The following is a 23299-nucleotide window of genomic DNA, read 5'->3' on the forward strand; positions in this document are numbered from 1 at the left end:
ATAGCTATAGATTTCATAAACGTATTATTTATAATTCTTTAAACAATTAGAAACTAAAATGAGGAAATTTATCCTAATCAGCTAAATAGCTGATTCTCTCGATGCAAAAATATTTGTCCCTTCATATGTTACCTATTTTTTTTTTTTTTGAGACAGAGTCTCACTCTGTTGCCCAGGCTAGAGTGCAGTAGAGGGATCAGGGCTCACTGCAGCCTTGACCTCCCAGGCTCAAGTGATCCACTCACCTCAGGCCACCCCTGCCACCTCATCCCCACCTGGTAGCTGGGACTACAGGTGCGTACCAGCACACCCCGCTAATTTTTGTATTTTTTGTAGAGACGGCGTCTTGCCGTGTTGCCCAGGCTGGTCTCGAACTTCTGGGCTCAAGCTATATGTCTGCCTCAGTCTCCCAAACTGCTGGGATTAGTCATGAGCCACCGTGCCTGGCTGTGACCCATTTTAGATGACAAAAACTAATTTTCAATGCTAATACGAATTGGTTGTTAAAGGTGAATATAATTAAACTGAACATTATTGGCATCCTAAATCCTTTATTGGCCATAATTTACCTTTGGATTCTATTCAAACTACACTTTGATCTGTAGAACCCAAATTGGTTACTATATGAACTTGCATCTTCCTAAACTCATCATGTTAAAAATTTTCACAGCTTGAAAAATGGAGGTCCTCATATCAGTCTCTTGATTTTCTTTTGAGGTAAGCTGTCCCTCTGTGCTTAGTCCTTGACTAAAAAGAATCGTACTGCTTATGGTCTTGATTTGACTTTTCTGTATACTGGTTACACTGGCTCAAAAGTCCATTTTTGTGGAGACTCTTTTAAAAAGTAGTAGTCTTCCACATTCAAGTACTGTACTTGAAAAAAAAAACCTGGATTTCAGCTTTCATTTAGAAATGCTTTCCCTGTAATTACTACTTTTAAAACCCATATTTTATATGTCAATTTTTACATTAATTACCCCATTGATAGCAGTTTTTGAATGGTTTTAGTTAAAACTGTCAATCTTCTTTGCTTGAATCTAGCCTCTCATTAAGTTTATCAAAAACTTTAAAAAGTAAATGTAAGACTCTTCGTATAGTGTTTTTTTTTAAATTGAGTTATGGATTCTTTGGATTTATTCATTATCTGAGTTAGTTTTTTCAGAAATGTCTTCTTATTTTGTAGGTCTGTGGTTGATGAAAACCTGTTCATGAGGGCACAAAAGACTCTTCCAGTTTATTCTATCACTATAAAATAGAATTTGATGGGTTTCGAAGTAAGAAAATTCTTAGAATAGAAAATAGGATGGTAAATCTCTTTAAATGCATATGAGTAATTAGAATATCATAAGGCTAGTACAGATAATATTCTTACAAAGGCATCCATAAATAGTGAAGTGGTAGCACCTATTCCCCCATGATTGACATTCATTAATTAATCCATTGTACCCAGAGTTTTAAGATGAAAAGCTTTAAGTACCTTCTTCCCCTCATGAGTAATCGCTCCTCAGTGAACATGCTATATGCTTATTGCCATTTGAATATCCTTTTCTGTTCAAGTGTATCATCCTTTTTAAAAATTGAGTTGTCATGGAAGAATTTGATGTAGGTAAGTGACTATCAGCTGTGAGGAAGGTAGAGGAAGGCAAAAACTATCCTGAGGACAGAGATCAGTTAAACGGTTGCTGTGTGGTCAGGTGTGATGGCTCACAATACCAGCACTTTGGGAGGCCAAGGCAGGAGGATCACTTGAGTCTAGGAGTTTGCAACCAGCCTGGGCAATATTGTGAGACCCCGTCTATAAAAAAAATTTAAAAAACAGCCAGGCATGGTGGCACATGCCTGTAGTCCAGCTACTGGGGAGACTGAGGTGGGAGGACTGCTTGAGCCTGGGAGGTCGAGGCTGCAGTGAGCTCTGATCATGCTACTGCATTCTAGCCTGGGTGACAGAGTGAGACTTTGTCTCAAAAATTAAAAAAAGAAAAAAGGTTGCTTTGTGATCTAGGTGATAAGACTGTATTCTGTATGAGAGCAAGGACTTTATTTCATTCAGGACTATATCAGTTTCTGGGACACTGGCATGTAGTAGATGCTCAATAAGTAGTTTTTGAATGAATGACTAAGGGCCTCAAGAAAGTGGAGATGAAAAGGAAATTATAGATACAAGAGGTAATTTATTATTATCATTTTACTTATTTTTAATTTTTGTGGGTACACGGTAGGTATGTATATTTATGGAAGATTTTTTTTTAATGGAAGATAAAAGTGAGGACATCAGGCATGATTACCAGAAATGTGCATTGTCTAGTGGTATCACTAAAGAAAGATTACAGAAGGAATCACCAGCTCAAAAATAAGAATAAATTTAGTTGCCAAGTGACCAGCATGTTACCTAACATCTCTGTTACAGTGTTCTCGGCCCTAAAATTAATAATGAGACCAAATAGGCTCATTGCGAGGATGAAGTGTATGCATGTGATCCGCATAAAAGACTTCCTGGCACATAGAGTGTACTCAAAAATAGTTAAAGATAGAAACAAAAATCTGTTTGTTTGTTTTTGAGACTGAGTCTTGCTCTGTGGCCCAGGCTATAGTGCAGTGGCACGATCTCGGCTCACTGCAACCTCTGCCTCCCGGGTTCAAGTGATTCTCGTGCCTCAGCCTTCTAAGTAGCTGAGACTACAGACACGTGCCACCATACCCAGCTAATTTTTTGTGTTTTTAGTAGAGACGGGTTCACCATGTTGGCCAGGCTGGTCTTGAACTCCTAACCTCAAGTGATCTGCCCGCCTTGGCCTCCCAAAATGCTGGGATTACAGACATGAGCCACCATGCCTGGCCCACTTTTAAGGAGCTAATACTTCAGTAGCGATGGGTATACACTGTAACAAAATAAATATAAAACATAGATGTTGGATGAGAAGTATTATTGAGAAAAATTAATCAGGAAAGAGATGGGAAGCATGCAGTTTAACATGTGGTTGGATAGCAGAGGGCTGGGGAGGGATTGAGATTGGGGCATCTGTTTGAAATAAGGTGATCAGGGAAGGCCTTCTCTGAAGGAATTCATATATTAATGCCTATATAGAAGTGGGGAGAAGGTTCAGGGTTGGAGGAAGAGTAGGACAAACTATATTCTTAACCAGGGTCCCTGTTTTTACCAAGCAATAAATAGACTTATCTGTTTATTGTGCAATCCACAGTGGTCAACCTTTCATTTCCTCTTCCCTATAACATGCACACTATACAAACCTAAGCATGAATTTAATCCCTGAAAGATCATCATTACATATTTTGGAGGAAGTGTCATATTTGATTCTGATACAGCAGCAGCCAGTCAGTAGGTTCTCTAACATTCGCAGCTACTTGGGAATCAGCAAAACATCTCTTTTTTTTTTTTTTTTTTCAGACAAAGTCTCACTCTGTTGCCTAGGCTGGAGTGCAGTGGTACGATCTTGGCTCACTGCAACCTCCGCCTCCTGGGTTTGAGTGATTCTCCTGCCTCAGCCTCCCAAGTAGCTGGGATTACAGGCGCCCGCCACCACGCCTGGCTAATTTTTGTGTATTTAGTAGAGATGGGGTTTCGCCATGTTGGTCAGGCTGGTCTCAAACTCCTGACCTCAGGTGATCTGCTGGCCTTGGCCTCCCAGAGTGCTGGGATTACAGGTGTGAGCCACCACACCTGGCCAGAACATCCCCTTTTACAATTTATTTCCTGTTTCAAACCGCTTTATATAAAGATAAAATAATAATACAGTATGAACAAGACACATTGTGGCTATAGGATTCTGTGTTTGGAGTTCATGTAGCAATTTTTTCGTTCTTTTAAACCCTTCAAAATGGAATTTTGCTTGCAATAGTAGTTGAGAAATAATTCTAAAATGGAAAATGAATCAGCTCCTCCTCTTCCTCCTTCTCCCTCCTCCTCCCTCCTCCTCCCTTCCCCTCTTCTGCTTCTTCCTCTGCTGCTGCTTCTGCTTCCTTCTTTCTTCTTTTCTAAGCACTGTTTTTCAAGTATCTGCAATTAAAAGTCTCTGTGACATTGTTTTCTGGAAATAGTTTGAATTCTAGGAGGCATATTTCAAAACAAAACAAAGTAATGAAATGTTCTTAAGACCTAAGAGATTATGGGGAAATACATTTTAAAAATATTGATGTTATTGCTATTATTATTATTAAATATATGAGGTTTTTAATGCAAATAAAATTTCTAGGTCAGAATATATAATTAGATATGTACCTGTTGTGAATACATCTACATGTTTCTAGAATTAGTCAGAACATGATGGCAGCCACCAAATGCCACAAGGAAGTCTAAAGCACAGGATCATAGGGAAAAAGAAATAGAAGCAAGTAATAGGAGCAAGAAGCAAGTAATAAGAGACTATTAGTGTGTGACACACATGCTGTGTGATGCATACACTGTTTTCTTGAGTAAAGAGATTTTTGTCTACTTTTTTTATTGACACTCATTTTTGTTCCTTCCAGTTCAACATGAGAAATCTGCTGCATTCAAAATCTACAAGTCATCATTGCTCCAAAAATAAGTTCACAAAGGGTAGCTTCCTAACTGTGATCATTTTAACTGGAGTGCTTTGTAACAGTTTAAAATGTAGTAAATGCTGGGAAAAAAAATCTAACAAAAATAATATTGTGTGGGCCGGACACGGTGGCTCACACCTGACATCCTACTGATCTGGGAGGCTGAGGTAGGAGGATCACTTGAGGTCAGGAGTTTAAGACCAGCCTGGGCAATATAACCCATGTCTACAAAAATTGTAAAAGGTTGCCCGGCATGGTGGCCTATGCTCATAGTCCCAGCTCCTCAGGAGGCTGAGGTGGGAGGGTCGTTTGAACCCAGGGGTTTGAGGCTGCAGTGAGCCATGATCATGCCACTGCACTCCAGCCTCGGTGATAAAGCAAGACCCTGACTCAGATAACAACAACAACAAAACATTGCATGAAAGAAGCCAAGTACAGAAGAATACATACTGATGATTCCGTTATATAGATTTTTTTTTTTTTTTGAGATGGAGTCTCGCTCTGTCGCCCAGGCTGGAGTGCAGTGGAGTGATCTCGGCTCACTGCAAGCTCCGCCTCCCAGGTTCACGCCATTCTCCTGCCTCAGCCTCCCGAGTAGCTGGGACTACAGGCGCCCGCCACCACGCCTGGCTAATTTTTTTGTATTTTTAGTAGAGATGGTGTTTCCCCGTGTTAGCCAGGATGGTCTCAATCTCCTGACCTGGTGATCTGCCTGCCTTGGCCTCCCAAAGTGCTAGGATTACAGGCGTGAGCCACTGCGCCCGGCCTGTTATATAGAATTTTAAACCGGGCAAAACTAACCTATTGTGTTAGGAGTTGGGATAGTAGTGATATTTGGGGAAGAATAAAGGAGTAATCATTGGGAGGGATAGTGAGGGGGCCTTTTGAGATGCTGATAATGTATCTCTTAAGTATGCAGGTATACTCACTTTGTGATAATTCGTTGAACTGAACACTCCTGATCTGTATGTATGTTATACTTCATCTTAAAATATCAGAAAGGCGTCTTAAGATATATGATTCATTTTATTTTAGTTCCCTTCTCATTTCTCAGTGAAATATTTTAATAAAATCTTCAAGACAAAGTTATCCTTTTGGTTCTCTTCAAAAGAAATACAGTAGTTGCTGCTACAACCTAATTTTTTCTTTTTAATAAACAAGTAGGTTTAAACAGTTCCAGAGTTCCTACTTAAAACCAGTCATGCTCAGATTAAACCCAAAACAGGCATCATTTAATTTATATCTTTAATTATGGCTGACTAATGATCATTAAAAAGTATAATAAAAAGTTACGGCCGGGCGCGGTGGCTCACGCCTGTAATCCCAGCACTTTGGGAGGCCGAGGCGGGCGGATCACGAGGTCAGGAGATCGAGACCATCCTGGCTAACACGGTGAAACCCCGTCTCTACTAAAAATACAAAAAATTAGCCGGGCGTAGTAGTGGGCGCCTGTAGTCCCAGCTACTAGGGAGGCTGAGGCAGGAGAATGGCGTGAACCCGGGAGGTGGAGCTTGCAGTGAGCCGAGATCGCGCCACTGCACTCCAGCCTGGGCGACAAAGCAAGACTCCGTCTCAAAAAAAAAAAAAAAAAAAAAAAAAAAACAAGTGCTCAAAGTTGGAAGGCATGGTGTTATAGTGGAAAAAATACAGGTTTTGGAGTCAGATAGATGTGGGTTCAAATTATGACTAAATCACTAAGTTAGCTGAGTAACTGAGTTTTCTTTCCTTCCTTCATCAGTAAAGTAGAGGTAATAATATCTATGTCAGAAGGTTGTTGGAAAGGTTAAATGAGATAGTGATTGGCAGCCAAACGCCCTTCTTTTCCTCCCACAGTTTCAAGATAGAGAAAATATTTGGGGAGTATATGAAGATAGTTGTAGGTAGGTAAAAAAGTATAACTTGCTGAAGATGACCAACCTTAGCTAATGATGGTAAAGAACAGTATTTATTTATTTATTTATTTATTTATTTATTTATTTATTTATTTATTTATTTTGAGATGGAGTTTCGCTCTTGTTCCCAGGCTGGAGTGCAGTGGCGTGATCTAAGGTCACTGCAACCTCCACCTCCTAGGTTCAAGCAATTCTCCTGCCTCAGCCTCCCAAGTAGCAGGGATTACAGGCACCCACTACCATGTCTGGCTAACTTACTGTATTTTTAGTAGAGACGGGGTTTTGTCATGTTGGCCAGGTTGGTCTCGAACTCCTGACCTCAGGTGATCCACCTGCCTTGGCCTTCCAAAGTGCTGGGATTACAGGCATGAGCCACCGCGCCCGGCCAGGAATGGTCTTCAGATTGTCACCAGTAAGGACTGACAACATCTAACTTGGAAACACATGAAACATTATCAGTATTAAGAGTTAGTAATGCTACTTTGGCACATCAACATAGAGGACTGTTGCATGGATCACAGCTTAAGTATGTTGAGCTGGATTATGATACATTTTAGATAGGTTTAAATTAAGCACAAATGGTAAATATTTTTAAGTCAAAAGGGGTTCATTGCCCATGTTGTGCTTTGAAAATGTATCCTTTTGCTTTTCTGTTACTGATAATTTATGATGCAGGATTGAGGAGCCAAATTTAGGCATGTTGTGTTTGTGAAGGTCCGTCAGTATCTTTGTGATTTTTAGAGCCTAAAAAAAGGTAAATATGTTCTGTCAAAAAGGTTATGATTCAATTGAGAGAACCTTTCAAATTCCTACATCAATATTATATGTTTTCTCAAAAGACTATAATGAAATTTATATATGTAAAACTATCTTAATTATATAATCACCAGATAATCTATTATTAAATAACAAACCACTCTAAAATTTAGCTGCTTAAAACAACCATTTTATTCGCTTACAATTCTGTGAGTCAGCAATTTGGACTGAGTTTAGTTTGGTAGTTCTGCTAGTCTCCCCTGAGGCCACTTGTGTAGCTGCAATCATCTGACAGCTCAAATTAGGACTGGTTTTAGGGATCTGAGCTATTATAAAACAGCTCTTCTTTGTTTCGTGTACTCTTGTCCTCAGACAAGCTAGTTCAAGCTTCCTGCAAAGTCTCTTGAGACCTAGGCTCTGAAACTCTCCCAGCATCACTTCTGTTGCATGCAACTGTTGAAAGTAAGTCAGGGCCACCCAGGTTAAAGGATGGGGGAAATAAACCCCATGTCACTATTTTCTCTATGGTTTTTAATACTTAGGAAGCTGTCCTATATATGTTAGCAAATCTATCAAGCTGGAGTATTCACGTATTCTCTAATAGAAAGTCAACTGACTCCTGTCCCCCTGCCCACCCCCCTCTAAAAAAAAGCTTTTGGGCTAGTGGGAAACTGTTGGGGAAGAAACCTAGGGCCTTTGCATGTTACTCTGAATGGTAAGACCCTATCTTCCCTGGCAGCTTCCCATTAGCCCGATAGACTTTTTTCTTTTCTCTCTTTTGTGATCTTGGCTCACTGCAACCTCCGCCTCCTGGGTTCAAGCAATTCTCCTGCCTCAGCCTCCCTAGTAGCTGGGATTACAGGCACCTGCCACTATGCCCAGCTAATTTTTTTTTTTTTTGTATTTTTAGTAGAGATGGGGTTCCACCATGTTGGTCAGGCTGGTCTCGAACCCCTGACCTCAGGTGATCCACCTGCCTTGGCCTCCCGGAGTGCCTGGATTATAGGCGTGAGCCACTGCCCCTGGCCCTGCCAAGTGACATTCTCTTAGAGAACACATAAATACTCCAGCTTGATTGATTTGCTAACCTATATAGGATAACATACGTATTTATGTATTAAAACCATAGAGAAAATAGGGCCAGGCACAGTGGCTCACGCCTGTAACTTCAACAATTTTGGAGGCTGAGATGGGAGAACACTTGAGCCCAGGAGTTTGAGACTAGCCTGGGCAACATTGTGAGATCTCATTTCTACTAAAAATTTTTTAAAAACTAACCAGGTGTGTTGGTGCACACCTATAGTCCTGGCTACTTGGGAGGCTGAGGTAAGAGGATCACTTAAGCCCAGAAGGGTGAGACTTGAGGCTGTAGTGAGCAGTGATTGTGCTGCTGACTCCAGTCTGCATGACAGAGCAAGACCCTGTCTCAAAAAATAATAAAAATAAAAATAAATAATATATAATTAATAATATATAATTATATATGATATATATGATATATAATAATATATCATATATATAAAATAATTTTAAAAGAAAGATTAAAAAAACTTCAGTGACTGAGTGACATACCAGTTACTGTGATAAAAGCATGGGGAATTGCCGGGTGCAGTGGCTTATGCCTGTAATCTCAGCACTTTGGGAGGCCGAGGTGGGCGGATCACAAGGTCAGGAGATCAAGACCATCCTGTCTAACACGGTGAAACCCCGTCTCTACTAAAAATACAAAAAATTAGTAGGGCGTGGTGGCGGGCGCCTGTAGACCCAGCTACTTGGGAGACTGAGGCAGGAGAATGGCGTGAAACCCGGGAGGTGGAGCTTGCAGTGAGCTGAGATTGTGCCACTACACTCCAGCCTAGGGGACACAGAAAGACTCCGTCTCAAAAAAAAAAAAAAATTCTCTGATTTTTCAGGAACTTACAGTCTAGTTATTATAGCCTAGCTTTGCTGTATTAGGGATGTTTGTTACCAGGGATACCAGTTAAGAAATTGTCACAACGATCCAGGTCAGAGATGTTGGTATTGGGAATGGATAAGAAGGTTTTAAGAAACATTAAAGAAATAATATGTACATGGCGATTGATGAGTTGATGGGTAGGGTTGTGAGAAAAGAGAGTAGTCAAGGATGATTCCCCGTACTTGTGTGTGTGTGTGTGTGTGTGTGTGTGTGTGTGTGTGTGTGTGTGATGGGAGTCTTGCTCTTGTTGCCCAGGCTGGAGTGCAATGGCTCAATCTCGGCTCACTGCAACCTCCACCTCCTGGGTTCAAGCAATTCTCCTGCCTCAGCCTCCTGAGTAGCTGGGATTACAAGCGCCCACCACCATGTCTGGCTAATTTTTGCATTTTTAGTAGAGACGGGGTTTCACCACGTTGGCCAGGCTGGTCTCGAACTCCTGACCTCAGGTAATCCTCCACTTCAGCCTCCCAAAGTGTTGGGATTACAGGCATAAGCCACCATGCCTGGCAGTTCCCCATGCTTTTATCACAGTAATTGGTATGTCACTCAGTCACTGACAAAGAGAACAAAAGGTTTGGTGGGGAGGAGATGAACATGGATGACTTAGTAGTCAACTAGTTATGTGGCCCTGGCACTCAGAAGAGAAGTCTGAACTTGAGAGAGAGATTTGGAAGTCAGCAGGATCTAGTTAGTAGTTGAAAACATAAAAACAGATGAAATTACTCAGGGAAACTTTCTCGGGAAGAGAACTGGGGAAGGAATTCTAAGAACCAACACTATTCCAAGGATGAATAGAGAAGAAGAAGCCCTCAATAGATACGGGCAAGGAGTGGCTTGCCAATCATTGGACAGTATGTTGTATAGAACCTAGAAAAGGGCAGCTTTTGTAGGAGTAACTTTAATATTATTAAATGCTATATAGAAAGAAGTAAAATAAGAATTGAGATATGACTCTTGAATTTCATAAGGTTCTTAATGTGCCTGTTAAGAATTATTCCACAATAGTGGCGGATGGAAACAGGGACAAGGATTGAATGACTTTTTTAGATGAGACAAGTTGGAGACAAATTTCTTTCAGCTCCTGAACAAAGATTTAAGCATGCCAGTGGGGAAAGAACTAATAATGAAGGACAAGTTGAAGAAACAGAATATTAGTGCCACCCTCTAAAATGTCTTAATTTCATCATATTCCTGAGGATTCTATAGGATAGTATTTAACAACCTGAAACATAAATTTATCAGGCACAGGTTAGATTTTCTTTCCATTGTGATTATTTGTCCCTGCATCCCACATTATTATTTGCCAGTCAGATTTGTGTGTCTCAAAATAACTGGACAAGAGGAGTAAACTTCCTTTATAAAAATGAACCATTATTGCAGCAAGAGGACTGATTTCAAAAGATGACCTGGAAAACTGTTTAGTCTTGTTAAAATATTTGGCCTCATCTTCAAAATGTATACATGAATCTTTCATTTTGGGATTGAAATATCTTTCTGATTTAGAAAAGAAGCTTGATTAAGAAGGAGATGTCAACTTTTACCTCCCCCGCCCCCAACAAAAAAACAGTTTCAGAAATTTATGATTAATTTAAAAGCAGTTAAGATAATAAAGCAAACAATTTTGTAAAATTTTTTGAGGGTAATGAGTAAACTGGAATGCTCAATGTATACTAAAAATACTCCTGATCTTAGTAACCAGTTTTTATTACATCCTTAGTGTTTGTACTAACACTAAATTGGTGATTATAAATTTATTTACTTGATAGTATAGTATATGTAATATTCAACAGAGTGTTAATGCAAAAACTGAAAAAATTAAAACATTTTGCTTTTTTGCTTAATTGGTAAATTTTCCTTTCTACTACCTTTAAAGATGATGCATTTGGCTGGGCGTGGTGGCTCATGCCTATATAATCCCTGCACTTTGGGAGGCTGAGGCTGATCACTTGAGGCCAGGAGTTTGAGACCTGGCCTACATGGTGAAACCCCATCTCTACTAAAAATGCAAAAATTAGCCAGGCATGGTGTTGCACATCTGTAATCCCAGCTACTCTGCATGAGAATGGCTTGAACCTAGGAGGTGGAGGTTGCGGTGAGCCAAAATTGTGCCACTGTACTCCAGCCTGGGCAACAGAATGAGAATCTGTGTCAAAAACACAAAAACAAAAAAAGATGATGCCTTTGAGTCTGGTCACATCATTCTGCCACCTCTTTGATAATTAATGAGGGCTAATGCCCTCTTTAGTGTAGCACATTTGTATGTAATGCATAACTTGAACCTGGAGATTCAAACTACATACGTAAAGTTAAAGACTGCCTTACTTTCTCAGGCACTCTGTTTCAAACTCAGGTCAGGCGGCTTCTCCATGAATGATTTTGTCCTTTCTTACTACTTCTCCTCAATCTGGTATTAGGTTGGAGATAGAATTTTTTCTTTTTGCCTCTGAACGCTTAAAAAGTAAGCAACCTGAATTAACCCCTTGAACTTTCCTCGACCTTTCTTTATCAAGTTCTATTTTTCAAGCTATTTTTTCCTCTAACTCAGAAGCCCTTCTCTTTATGTCTGTCCCAAGTATTTATCCATTTGTACTAACATAATCATATTAAATTATTTATATCCAGGATTTTGTATATATAGGGTTACAATTCAGTCCATACACTTTGGGAAGATGTATTTTTACAATCAAAACTGGGTCTTTGTTCACAAGATATTATTGCTGGAAAAACCTTGAGCCTCCTCAAATTTTAGACTCTATTTCCACTGTAAATTAGTTGATGCTCTGCTGAGGATTAAAAAATTAAGTGTTATAATAGGCCTTCATTAGTTTTCTTCTTTGTGTTTTTATCTCCTGCTTCTAGCTTCATTTTTCAAGGCAGTGAAACATTTTCTCTTCTCTGATGTGGCCCTACATGCTGGTTGCTATGGAAATGTTCCAGAGAAATGAAAAATTAAGTTAAGGTCAAGAATAATGAGTTAAAATCTCATCTCATCGGGCATAGTGGGAAGAGAGCCAAGATTTTCTTCTTACAGACAGTGTGGTTTTGTTTGATAAAACATTTTTCACAGGCCAACTTATACTTCAGATATGTAAGACCTGGTGTTAATCCCAGCTCAACAGTTTATTGATTTGGGGCCGTTACTTAATGCCGCCAAACCTCGAGTTATCTTCTGTAAAATGGGCATAGTAATGCCTCAGAGGAGTGCCTGGCTCAGAGTAGATAGTTGAATTTTAATTTCCATTTTTCTCTCTCTAAATCAGGAACGTATAAAATGAACCTATAATAAAGGAGATGGTAATAAATGTGTGATATGTTTAAATGAAATCTTCACAGCAATGTAATTTAGCTATTTAATAGGGCTATTGCTGTGCTCATAGAACAGATTCGAATAGTTTCTATGTTTCTACATTATTACTTAACATTTTTGAAAACTAAGACTATTAAAAAGCCCTTAATGACTATTTTAACAGCTTTATTGAAATATAATTTACATACCATAGAATTCACTTATTTTAAATACACAAATGATTTTTAGTAAATTTACAGAGTTGTGCAACCATTACTACCATACAATTTTAAGGCATTTCTGTCACTCCCAAGAGCTCCCTTGCCATAATTACTATAAACTTTTATTCGTGTGGTGGCACAAATTATAGAGTTTCAAAGTACCAGCCTGGGAGTTTGGCTGGCCTGAGTTTGAGTCTTAGTAGTGCCACTTTCTAGCTTTGTGACTTGGGTGCTTTGGTTTCCTTATCTTTAAAATGGGCATAATAACTACATTACAGTGTTACTGTGAACATTAATTAAATACTGTATATAGAGCACTGAAAGTATAATGTCCTAGTTTTTGCTTCACAAATGTTGGTTATTGGTGGTAGTTCACATTGTGGATATTTAAATAAGAGAAACATCTGAAAACACCTAGCACAGTGACTGACACATGATTGATTTTCAGAAAACAAAGCTGTTTTACGTCTTTCCAGATGCATCATGTCATCACAATTTTGTCTGTAGTTGCTCGTTGACAATGTTTTAATCATACTTAAAGATCGATGCTCACAATATGTAGTTATTTGTTATTTTGCAGAGGCATACATTTGAATTTAACAGCTAAGGGAGCTGTAAGACTTGGAGTTTGGTATCTACAAACTAGTCACTTAGCTGGTGGACCCAGGCAGTAGCCTTGTTGTTTATAATTCATATCTTTCTTTCTCTCTCTCTTTTTTTTTTTTTTTTTTTTGACGGAGTTTTGCTCTCATTGCCCAGGCTGGAGTGCAATGGCACGATCTCGGCTCACCGCAACCTCTGCCTCCCAGGTTCAAGTGGGTCTCCTGCCTTGGCCTCACAAGTAGCTGGGATTACAGGCATGTGCCTGCTAATTTTTGTATTTTTAGTAGAGACAGGGTTTCTCTATGTTGGTCAAGCTGGTCTCAAACTCCCGACCTCAGGTGATCTGCCATCCTCAGCCTCCCAAAGTCCTGGGATTACAGGTGTGAGCCACCACGCCCAACAGTTTTTTTTTTTTAGAGATGGGGTTTCCTTGTGTTGCCCAGGCTGCAGTGCAGTGGTGCGGTCATAGCTCACTGAAGCCTTGAACTCCTGGGATCAAGCATACCTCCCACCTCAGCCTCCTGAGTAGCTGGGACTACAAGTACGTGCCACCACACTCTGCTCATTTTTTATTTTGCTTATAGAGACAAGGTCTTGCCTTTTTGGCCAGGTTGATCTCAAACTCCTGGTCTCAAGTGATCCTCCCACCTCAGCCACCCAAAAGTGCTGAGATTGCAGGCGTGAACCACAGCACCTAGCTGAAATAATTTTTTTATTTTGATAATAAGATCTTCATTTCTTTGTTAAGAAAAAAAAACTGAGTAAAGTCAAATGGTAATATTAGTGATAAAAGTTTAGAGATTTAAGAAAGTGGTGGTTCTTAACCAGAATTTAGACATTGGGATAAATTAATAGTGAAATGTCAGATGTGATATTATGTACTGTAGCTTCAGTCAATGCCATGAACAAGGCATATAACTGAATAAAGCAGTCTTTTCAGTGTTTTCTGTGAGCACTCTTTAGTGGTGTAAAAATGTGTATATATAATTGGGGAAATTATGTGGTATTTTTGAACTTGGGTCTTAGGTCAGACCCTTGAACTGATTGCTATTTAATTATCATGTATATTCTGTATTAGCAATTATCAAGAGTAAAATCTCGTCATTTTTGTAGGAGAGGTGTCCTTATTTAAACTGGTGGGGAAACTAATCATTGCTTTCATACTTGAGCAGCAGTGTCACTCTTGAATCTTTTTGGAAATAAAGAGGGCTCATCATTTGTCTTCTGTTTCAATTGGAAGGTTCCAACAGAAAATACTCCTAATGAACTAGATTTGGCCTGACCCCCAACAGTTTATCTGCAGGCCTTGAATGCATGTGCTTTGATTAGTAGAATTATTTACAGCTGTTTTTGTTTTGTGGCCCTTTTTTAGTTTGCTGACATACCTTTTTCTGAGGAAGTTCAAAAAATCTGGATGTTGGTATATTAATAATTTTATTTCATATGTTTACTTTTGACTGAAAGAATGCTTATTGTGTTTAGTAAATCATGTCTTTTGTGGTTTAGATACATGTTGTGGTTGAAGAGTATATACACTGTCTTTGAGAAGCTTGGAGAATGTTTGGAAGAATGCGTTTAGAGAAAGATACTTAAAGAATGAGGAAATGGAAATTCTTCTTAGATCTACGATCTACAATTAACTGACACTTTGAGTCTCAAAACAATCTTTGCCTTGTGATTTTTTTAAGTCCTGAAATACGGTCATCTAAGAGTGACTTTCTGTTATTAATCATCAAATTTCCCAGAAAAAGTCAAGCTTTAATATTATTTTCCCCTTGGTCTCTCAAACCTGTATTTATGGTCAAAATAATGCTTTTATTTTTAATGAAGAACTGATTGCTGATTTTTGTATTTTTATTCTATCAAGTTGTTTATAGTTGTGTCAAAGAACTATTTTACTAGAAAATTTAAGAGATTAACAACTACATACCTTACTTTACAAAGTTAATAGAGATGGAGGTGATAAACAAAATTAATAAAGGAATGCTAATTCTTTGAAGGGATAAGTTACAAACTATTTTAAGGTTCTTAAATTTTGAAAAGAACTAATAAGTTTTGATATTTGGCTATCTAAATGTGTAAAAGAAGATTAATAATATTAGGACAAATGTTTTGAATCGTTTTAGAGTGATTATCTTAAGAAGCTTAAATTGTACTCTAAGTGTACTCTAGCTTTGTGTTACTCTTTCAGTTTATTTGTACTTATATAAGTAATTCATGATTACATACTTTTGTAAGTTGCCCAACTGTGTAACTGCCATTAAGTTTTTTTGTTTTGTTTTGTTTTAGACAGGTCTCGCTCCGTTGCCCAGGCTGGAGTGCGGTGGAGCAAACATGACTCACTACAGCTCCGACCTCCTGGGCTCAGGCAATCCTCTTGCCTCAGCCTCCCATATAGCTGGGACTACAGGTGCCCATGTCCAGCTAAATTTTTTATTTTTCTGTAGAGACAGGGTCTCACTTAATTGCCCAGGCTGGTCTCAAACTCCTGGGCTCAAGAGATCCACCTGTCTCCACCTCCCAGAGTGCTGGGGTTACAGGCATGAACCACCATGCCTGGCAGTGCCGTTAAGTTTTGTTACCCAAAAAAAAAACAGAGTTCCTTTGCCTTTCAAGTAAAAAATGACTCCGCAAGAACACAGATTTTGATCAATGGAAGTTTTATTACTTGTCACAAGTAAGGAGAGCACTGGGAGTATTCTCCAAAGCAGTGGGTCTCTGAGGGAAAGTGAGAGGAGGGTTTTATGGGGCGATGGAGAGGGAAGAGAGGGTATGTCACTGCATGTAGAGGAGGGGTCCCAGTGGTGCACATATAGTGAGTCTTTATGCCCGGACGTAGGTCACATGCTATGGTAGTGAAGCTATAGCTTCTCCCAGCATGGAGACTTTAGCATGGTAACGAGGAAAGTTCACTCAGGTTTATCTGTGAGTGGCCAGGGTCTGTGAGGAGCTGGTTCCAGCTGTCTAGGTGACTGCATTCTACACAGGGTTTAGGCAAAAATAGGCTGCAAGGCAGGAGGCTATAAAACAGGCTGATTGTTCAAGTTGATTAATTCCTATAGTCCATGAAGACCTTGCTGTCTGCTTACAGCTTGTTGAGTGTCTTTTCAGACCTTTTTCTTCCATTCATTTACATATATTAATACGTAGACTAATATGTAAGGGTTCTTTTCCCTCAGCACAAATGATGTCATATATATTGGTCTGCAAGGCTTGTTTTTTTACTTAATGTATTTTGAGTCTCTTTCCATACATTTTCATAGCACTGGTATGTCTCTGTTTATCTAGAGTGCAACGGCGTGATTTCGGCTCACTGCAACCTCCCCCTCCCGGGTTCAAGCAGTCCAACTGCCTCAGCCTCCCGAGTAGCTGGGATTACAGGCGCCCATCACCACACCTGGCTAATTTTTGTAATTTTAGTAGAGATAGGGTTTCACCATGTTGGCCAGGCTGGTCTCAAACTCCTGACCTCAGGTGATTTGCCCAACTCGACCTCCCAAAGTGCTGGGATTACAGGCTTGAGCCGCCACACCCAGCCCAATTTTTTCAATTACATCGATTTCTGGTCTTTTAAATCTTATTATAAATACCTTGGTAAAGTTTATTATCTTTCTGTAATATGGACAGTCACTGTAATCAATCTGTTTTCCATATTAGAGTTTTTACATATCAGGTTTTCTTAATGTAAGCATCATGCTGGTGTAGCAGCATATGAGTGCTTTAGGGCCCAAGAGTGAGAAAAGACATATAGTTGTTACTCTTCCTAGTTGAGCCTTGAAGGAGATCATAGTGGACTGTGTGTGATTGGTGAGAATAATATCACAGGAGAACATTCAAAACAATAAAGTGAGTCACCTCCTGCCCCTTCAGTGGCTTTACACTACTCTTCATATAGTAACCAAATACCATCATATAAGTTAGAAGATCCTGTGTTCTTTGGTCCTTGCTAATTCTTTTTTTCTTTTTCTTTTTTTTTTTTTTTGAGATGGAGTCTTGCTCTGTCACCCAGGCTGGAATGCAGTGGCACAATCTTGGCTCACTTCAAGCTCTGCCTCCCAGGTTCACACCATTCTCCTGCCTCAGCCTCCCAAGTAGCTGAGATTACATGCATTGTGCCCCCATGCCTGGCTAATTTTGTGTTTTTAGTAGAGACGGGGTTTCTCCATGTTGGTCAGGCTGGTCTCGAACTCCTGACCTCAGGTGATCCACCTGTCTCAGCCTCCCAAAGTGCTGGGATTACAGGTGTGGGCCACCATGCCTGGCCTCATCTCTACTATATTCTATCTAGTCTCAGAATCTATGGTTATGCTGTTTCTTTACCTAGAATCTATACCACACATATTAAACATTATTCTTCCCTTAACTTTCGTTTAGCAGTCATCTTTAAAATCTTACCATAAATATCACTTACCTGTACATCAGCTCCACCCTAATTTGGTCAGGTTGCCTCTGTTATATATGCTTGTATCTCCCTGTACTTTACCTACATATCACTTACCATAACTTGCAATTATATATTTAGTTATGTGATTGCTGTTTATATGTTTAGTGAAAGAAACAGTGCAAGCTCCATGTGGACTTAGAATGACTTATCATTTTTTTATCGTTAGTACTGAACACATAGTAAAGACCAATAAAACATTTTTTTGTCATTTAACTAAATTTAATTTTTCCTGGGAATGGAATAAGATTTCTTTTTTCTTTTTTTTTTTTGTTTTTTGAGATGGGGTCTTGCTCTGTCACCCAGGCTGGAGTGCAGTCACATGTTCATGGCTCACTGCAGCCTCAAACTCCTGGGCTCAAGCGATCCTCCTACCTTAGCCCTTAGCTTCCTGGGTTGCTGGGACCACAGGTGCATGCCACCACGCCTGGCTAATTTTTGTAGAGACAGGGTCTCCCTATGTTACCTAGGCTGGTCTCAAACTCCTGGGCTCAAGCAGTCTTCCCATCTCAGCCTCTGAAAGTGCTGGAATTATAGGCATGAGCCATCACACCCAGCCTGAAAAATTTGTATGAGTCTGTCAAGATTGTGGTATAAATACAGAGGAAACATATATTTATATAAATTGTTTCTACTTTTAAAATATTCTTATGTTGTCAAAAGTTTTGTTTGTTTGTTTGTTTTGAGATGGAGTCTCACTGTGTCACCCAGGCAGGAGTACAGTGGCGGATCTCGGCTCACCGCAACCTCCACCTCCTGGGTTCAAGCAATTCTCCTTACTCAGCTTCCCGAGTTCCTGGGATTACAGCCACGCACCACCACACCTGGCTAATTTTTTATATTTTTGGTAGAGACGGGGTTTCACCATGTTGGCCAGTCTGGTCTCGAACTCCCAACCTCAAGTGACCCACCCGCCTAAGCCTCCCAAAGTGCTGGGATTACAAACCTGAGACACCGCGCCTGGCCGTCAAAAGTTATTTATGTCTTGTTCAGTAATTCTTCCCTCCCTCTACCCCCTTCCCCAACAAAGCTTTTTTTTTTTTTTTCTGAGATGGAGTTTCACTCTTGTTCCCCTGAGTGGAGTGCAATGGCGCGATCTTGGCTCACCACAACCTCCGCCTCCTGGGTTCAAGCGATTCTCCCGCCTCAGCCTCCTGAGTAGCTGGGGTTACAGGCGCCTGCCACCACGCCTGGCTAATTTTTGTATTTTTAGTGGACATGGGGTTTCACCATGTTGGCCAGGCTGGTCTCGAACTCCTGACCTCAAGGAATCTGCCTGCCTTGGCCTCCCAAATTGCTGGGATTACAGGCGTGAGCCACCGTACCCAGCCAAGATTATTTTTTAGATATATTTATTTTTTAAAAATTAGAGATTTAGCTGGGCATGGTGACTCACACCTGTAATCCCAGCACTTTGGGATGCCAAGGCGGGAGGATCATCTGAGGTCAGGAGTTCAAGACAGCCTGACCAACATGGAGAAATCCCGTCTCTTCTAAAAATACAAAATTAGTCAGGTGTGGTGGTGCATGCCTGTAATCTCAGCTACTTGGGAAGCTGAGGCAGGACAGTCGCTTGAACCCAGGAGACGGAGGTTGCACCATTGCACTCCAGCCTGGGCAACAGGAGCGAAATTCCGTCTCAAAAAAAAAAAAAAAAGACTTAGATAAACTTAAGAGACTAGAGTCCTGGATGGAACTTTATTACTAACTTCAAGTTTCCTCTTAGGCAGGGGACTACTTCCCATCTCTAAAATGAGGGAATGGAAATAGATGTTCTGTCATGGCTCTAATTCTGTAAAAGTGTAAAAAGATGGATTACAGTGATACAAATGTGGTATAAAAAGTTGTGGAATAAGACTGGACTTGTGGTTCTTTTTCAACAGTTTAATTGAAAAGAAAGACACTCAATTTTTTTCCTTTTTCTTTATTTTCAGGTTATATTTCACACTATGTGCTGACTGTATCTACAGAAGATATTTAAAAAAAAAAGATAAACTTTTTTTCAAAGATTTTGATTCCAGTGGAATCTTTGCTTTAGATTTGTGTGTGTGTTTGTGTTCGTGAATTGTAACTCCAGAAGCAATGCCTGTACAAGCTCCACAATGGACGGATTTCCTCTCCTGCCCAATTTGCACTCAGACTTTCGACGAAACAATTCGAAAGCCCATCAGTTTGGGTTGTGGCCATACTGTCTGCAAGATGTGCCTGAATAAACTCCACCGCAAGGCTTGCCCATTTGACCAGACCACTATCAATACAGACATTGAGCTCCTCCCTGTGAACTCAGCATTGCTGCAGCTCGTGGGTGCTCAGGTAGGATGGCTGACTTAATACTTTTAAATTTCTCTCTCTCTCTCTCTCTGTGTGTGTGTGTGTGTGTGTGTGTGTGTGTGTGTGTTGTGCGTGTTTTTCTCCTGAGAGAAACCTGTTGAATTAAAATTGGGTAACATTGCCTTCTATTTAAATAGGTATAATTCTGTTTGGTACTGTAAATCCTTTATTTCAGCATGTTAGATTTATTGTGGTAGTCCAGTGCTTTTTAGTCATAGTACAGTAACATCCATTTAATCTTGTCAGATATTCAATAAACCTAGCTATGCAGATCACTAGAGAAACCTAAGGCCGGGTGTGGTGGCTCATGCCTGTAATCCCAGCACTTTGCGGGGGCCAAGGTGGGTGGATCATTTGAGGTCAGGTGTTCGAGACCAGCCTGGCCAACATGGTGAAACCCTGTCTCTACTACAAATACAAAAAAATGAGCTGGGTGTGGTGGTGTGTGCCTGTAATCCCAGCTACTTGGGAGGCTGAGACACGAGAACTGCTTGAATCTAGAAGGCGGAGGTTGCAGTGAGCCGAGATCGTGCTGCACTCCAGCCTGGGTGACAGAGTGAGACCCTGTCTCAAAAAAAGAAAAGAAACCTAAGAGGTAAGTCATAAGGACCTTTTTTAACATTGAGAAAACTATTGTTCATAAAACCACTGCACTTTACTCAGTAGAGAAGGTGCAGCTGCTTCAGGCAGTTTTACTCAGTAGACATTAACTGAAATGAAAGATGAGAAAGGTGACAAAAACTATAGCACAACATTTGGGAACCATTAGAACACACTTAATGCTTTATAGACCTAAAAATGGTTGGGATGGTAAATTTTGTGTTATGTATATATTATCACAATAAAAAAAATAAAATTTTCCCAAATTTTCCTTTCATCTAAAAGGAAGAAGAAAAAATAAATTAGACTTTAAAATGTATAATCACCAATTTCTCCTAGGAATGTAAGTTTGACTTAACATCTGCAAATCAATTAATGTAATTCACTATATCAGTAAAAGTTGCAAAATTGCACACATATGATCATCTCAATAGACACAGAAAAAGCATTTGGCAAAATCCAATACCTTTTCATAATAAAAGCATTGAAACAACTAGGAGAAAAACTTCTTCAACCCAAAGGACATGGATGAAAAACCCACAGCTAACATACTGAATGGTGAAAGACTAGATGCTTTTTCTGTAAGATCAGGAACAAGTCAAGGATCTCCACTCTTAACTATTTCTGTTCAACATCATACAGGATCTTCTAGCTAGGGCAATTAGGCAAGTAAATGAAACCGGTGACATTCAGATAAGAAGTAAAAAATAAAAACAATCTCATTCACAGATGACATGGTCTTATATATAGAAAATGTTAAGGAATCTGCAAAGGAAAAGCTATTAGAAACAAAAAACTATGCAGAGTTGCAGGATATAAGATGAGTATATAAGTATCAGTTGTCTGAAAAAGCAAAAGTCTTTCTAAGGTGTAAAAATGTGTTTACAGTGTTTCATAATTTCTTTCTTTCTTTTTTTCTTGCTCTGTCACCCAGGCTGGAGTACAGTGGTGTGATCTTGGCTCACTGCAATCTCTGCCTCTCAAGTTCAAGTGATTCTCATGCCTTAGCCTCCCAAGTAGCTGGGATTACAGGTGTGCAGTACCATACCCAGCTAATTTTTGTATTTTTAGTCGAGACAGGGTTTCGCCATGTTGGCTATGCTGGTCTCAAGCTCCTGACCTCAAGTGATCCACCTGTCTTGACCTCCCAGAGTACTGGGAATACAGGCATGAGCCACCGTACCCAGCTAGTGTTGCGTACTTTCATCCACAGTATGTTAATAACAGTTTTCTTAGGCCGGGCACAGTGGCTTACGCCTGTAATCCCAGCACTTTGGGAGGCCGAGGCGGGTGGATCACGAGGTCAGGAGATCAAGACCATCCCGGCTAACACAGTGAAACCCTGTCTCTACTAAAAATACAAAAAGTTAGCTGGGTGTGGTTGCAGGCGCCTGTAGTCCCAGCTACTTGGGAGGCCGAGGCAGGAGAATGGTGTGAACCCGGGAGGCGGAGCTTGCAGTGAGCCGAGATTGCACCACTGCACTCCAGCCTCAGCAACAGAGTGACACTCTGTCTCAAAAAAAAAAATAAATAATAATAATAATACTTTTCTTACACACGTAAGAAAGACTGTCTGGCACATAGTAGGCCCTTAATAAAGATTTGTTAAATAAGTAATATATATGTTGTATTTATATACACTAGCAATGGACAATCTGAAAATAGATCAATTTCATCTACAAGAGCATAAAAAAAATTAAGAATATATTTAACAAAAGAAATGTAAAATTAGACCAGGTGCAGTGGCTCATGCCTGTAATCCCAATAGTTTGGGAGGCCGAGGCTAGCAGATCTCTTGAGGCCAGGAGTTCCAAGACCAGCCTGGCCAACATGGTGAAACCCCGTTTCTACCAAAAAAATAGAAAAATTAGCCAGGTGTGAAGGTGCCCACCTGTAATCCCAGCTACTCAGGGGGCTGAGGCATGAGACTCGCTTGAACCCAGGAGGGGGAGGTTGCAGTGAGCTAAAATCACACCACTGCACTCCAACCTGGGTGACAGAGCGACTCTGTCAAAAAAAAAAAAAAAATGTAAAACTATATTTTGAAGACTACAAATCGTTGTTTAAAAGTAGCTTAAAACTTAAATAAACATTTACTCTATTAACTCAAAATGGATCAAAGGCTAAATATAAGAACTAAAACTACAAAACTCTTAGAAGAAAATATAGACATAAGTCTTTCTGACCATGGAGTAGGCAGTGGGTTTTTTCAAGATGTGACACCAAAAAGCACAAGGAACAAAAGAAAAAGATAAGTTGAACATCAAAATTAAAAACTGTATTTCAAAGATACGAACAATTGGCTGTTCACAGTGGCTCACGTCTGTAATCCCAGCACTGTGGGAGGCCAAGATGGATGGATCATTTGAGACCAGCCTAGGCAACATGGCAAAACCCCATCTCTACAGAAAATACAAAAAAAATTTTTTTGCTGGGTGTGGTGGCACATGCTTGTAGTCCCACCTGTCTGTGAGGCTGAGGTGGGAGCATCACCTGAGCCCAGGAGGCCAAGATGGATGGATCGTTTGAGACCAGCCTAAGCAACATGGCAAAACCCCATCTCTACAGAAAATACAAAAAAAAAAATTGCTGGGTGTGATGGCACATGCCTGTATTCCCACCTGTCTGTGAGGCTGAGGTGGCAGCATCATCTGAGCCTGATCACCTGATGGA

At 40.0% G+C, this 23299-nt stretch overlaps 1 protein-coding gene across 8 annotated transcripts in view; it reads left to right on the top strand.

Annotated features, from left to right (window-relative positions):
* Positions 1–23299, top strand: part of RC3H1 (ring finger and CCCH-type domains 1) — a 90878-nt gene that overhangs the window by 10039 nt on the left and 57540 nt on the right. For all 8 annotated transcript variants that reach the window (XM_055366197.2, XM_031000934.3, XM_055366217.2 and 5 more), the window contains exon 2: positions 19630–20008. In XM_055366197.2, coding sequence (XP_055222172.1) covers positions 19778–20008 — 231 coding nt within the window. In that variant the 5' untranslated portion in view covers positions 19630–19777. The remainder of the gene's footprint in view (positions 1–19629; positions 20009–23299) is intronic.

The sequence above is a fragment of the Gorilla gorilla genome, chromosome 1, assembly GCF_029281585.2.
Source record: "Gorilla gorilla gorilla isolate KB3781 chromosome 1, NHGRI_mGorGor1-v2.1_pri, whole genome shotgun sequence".
NCBI lineage: Eukaryota > Metazoa > Chordata > Mammalia > Primates > Hominidae > Gorilla > Gorilla gorilla.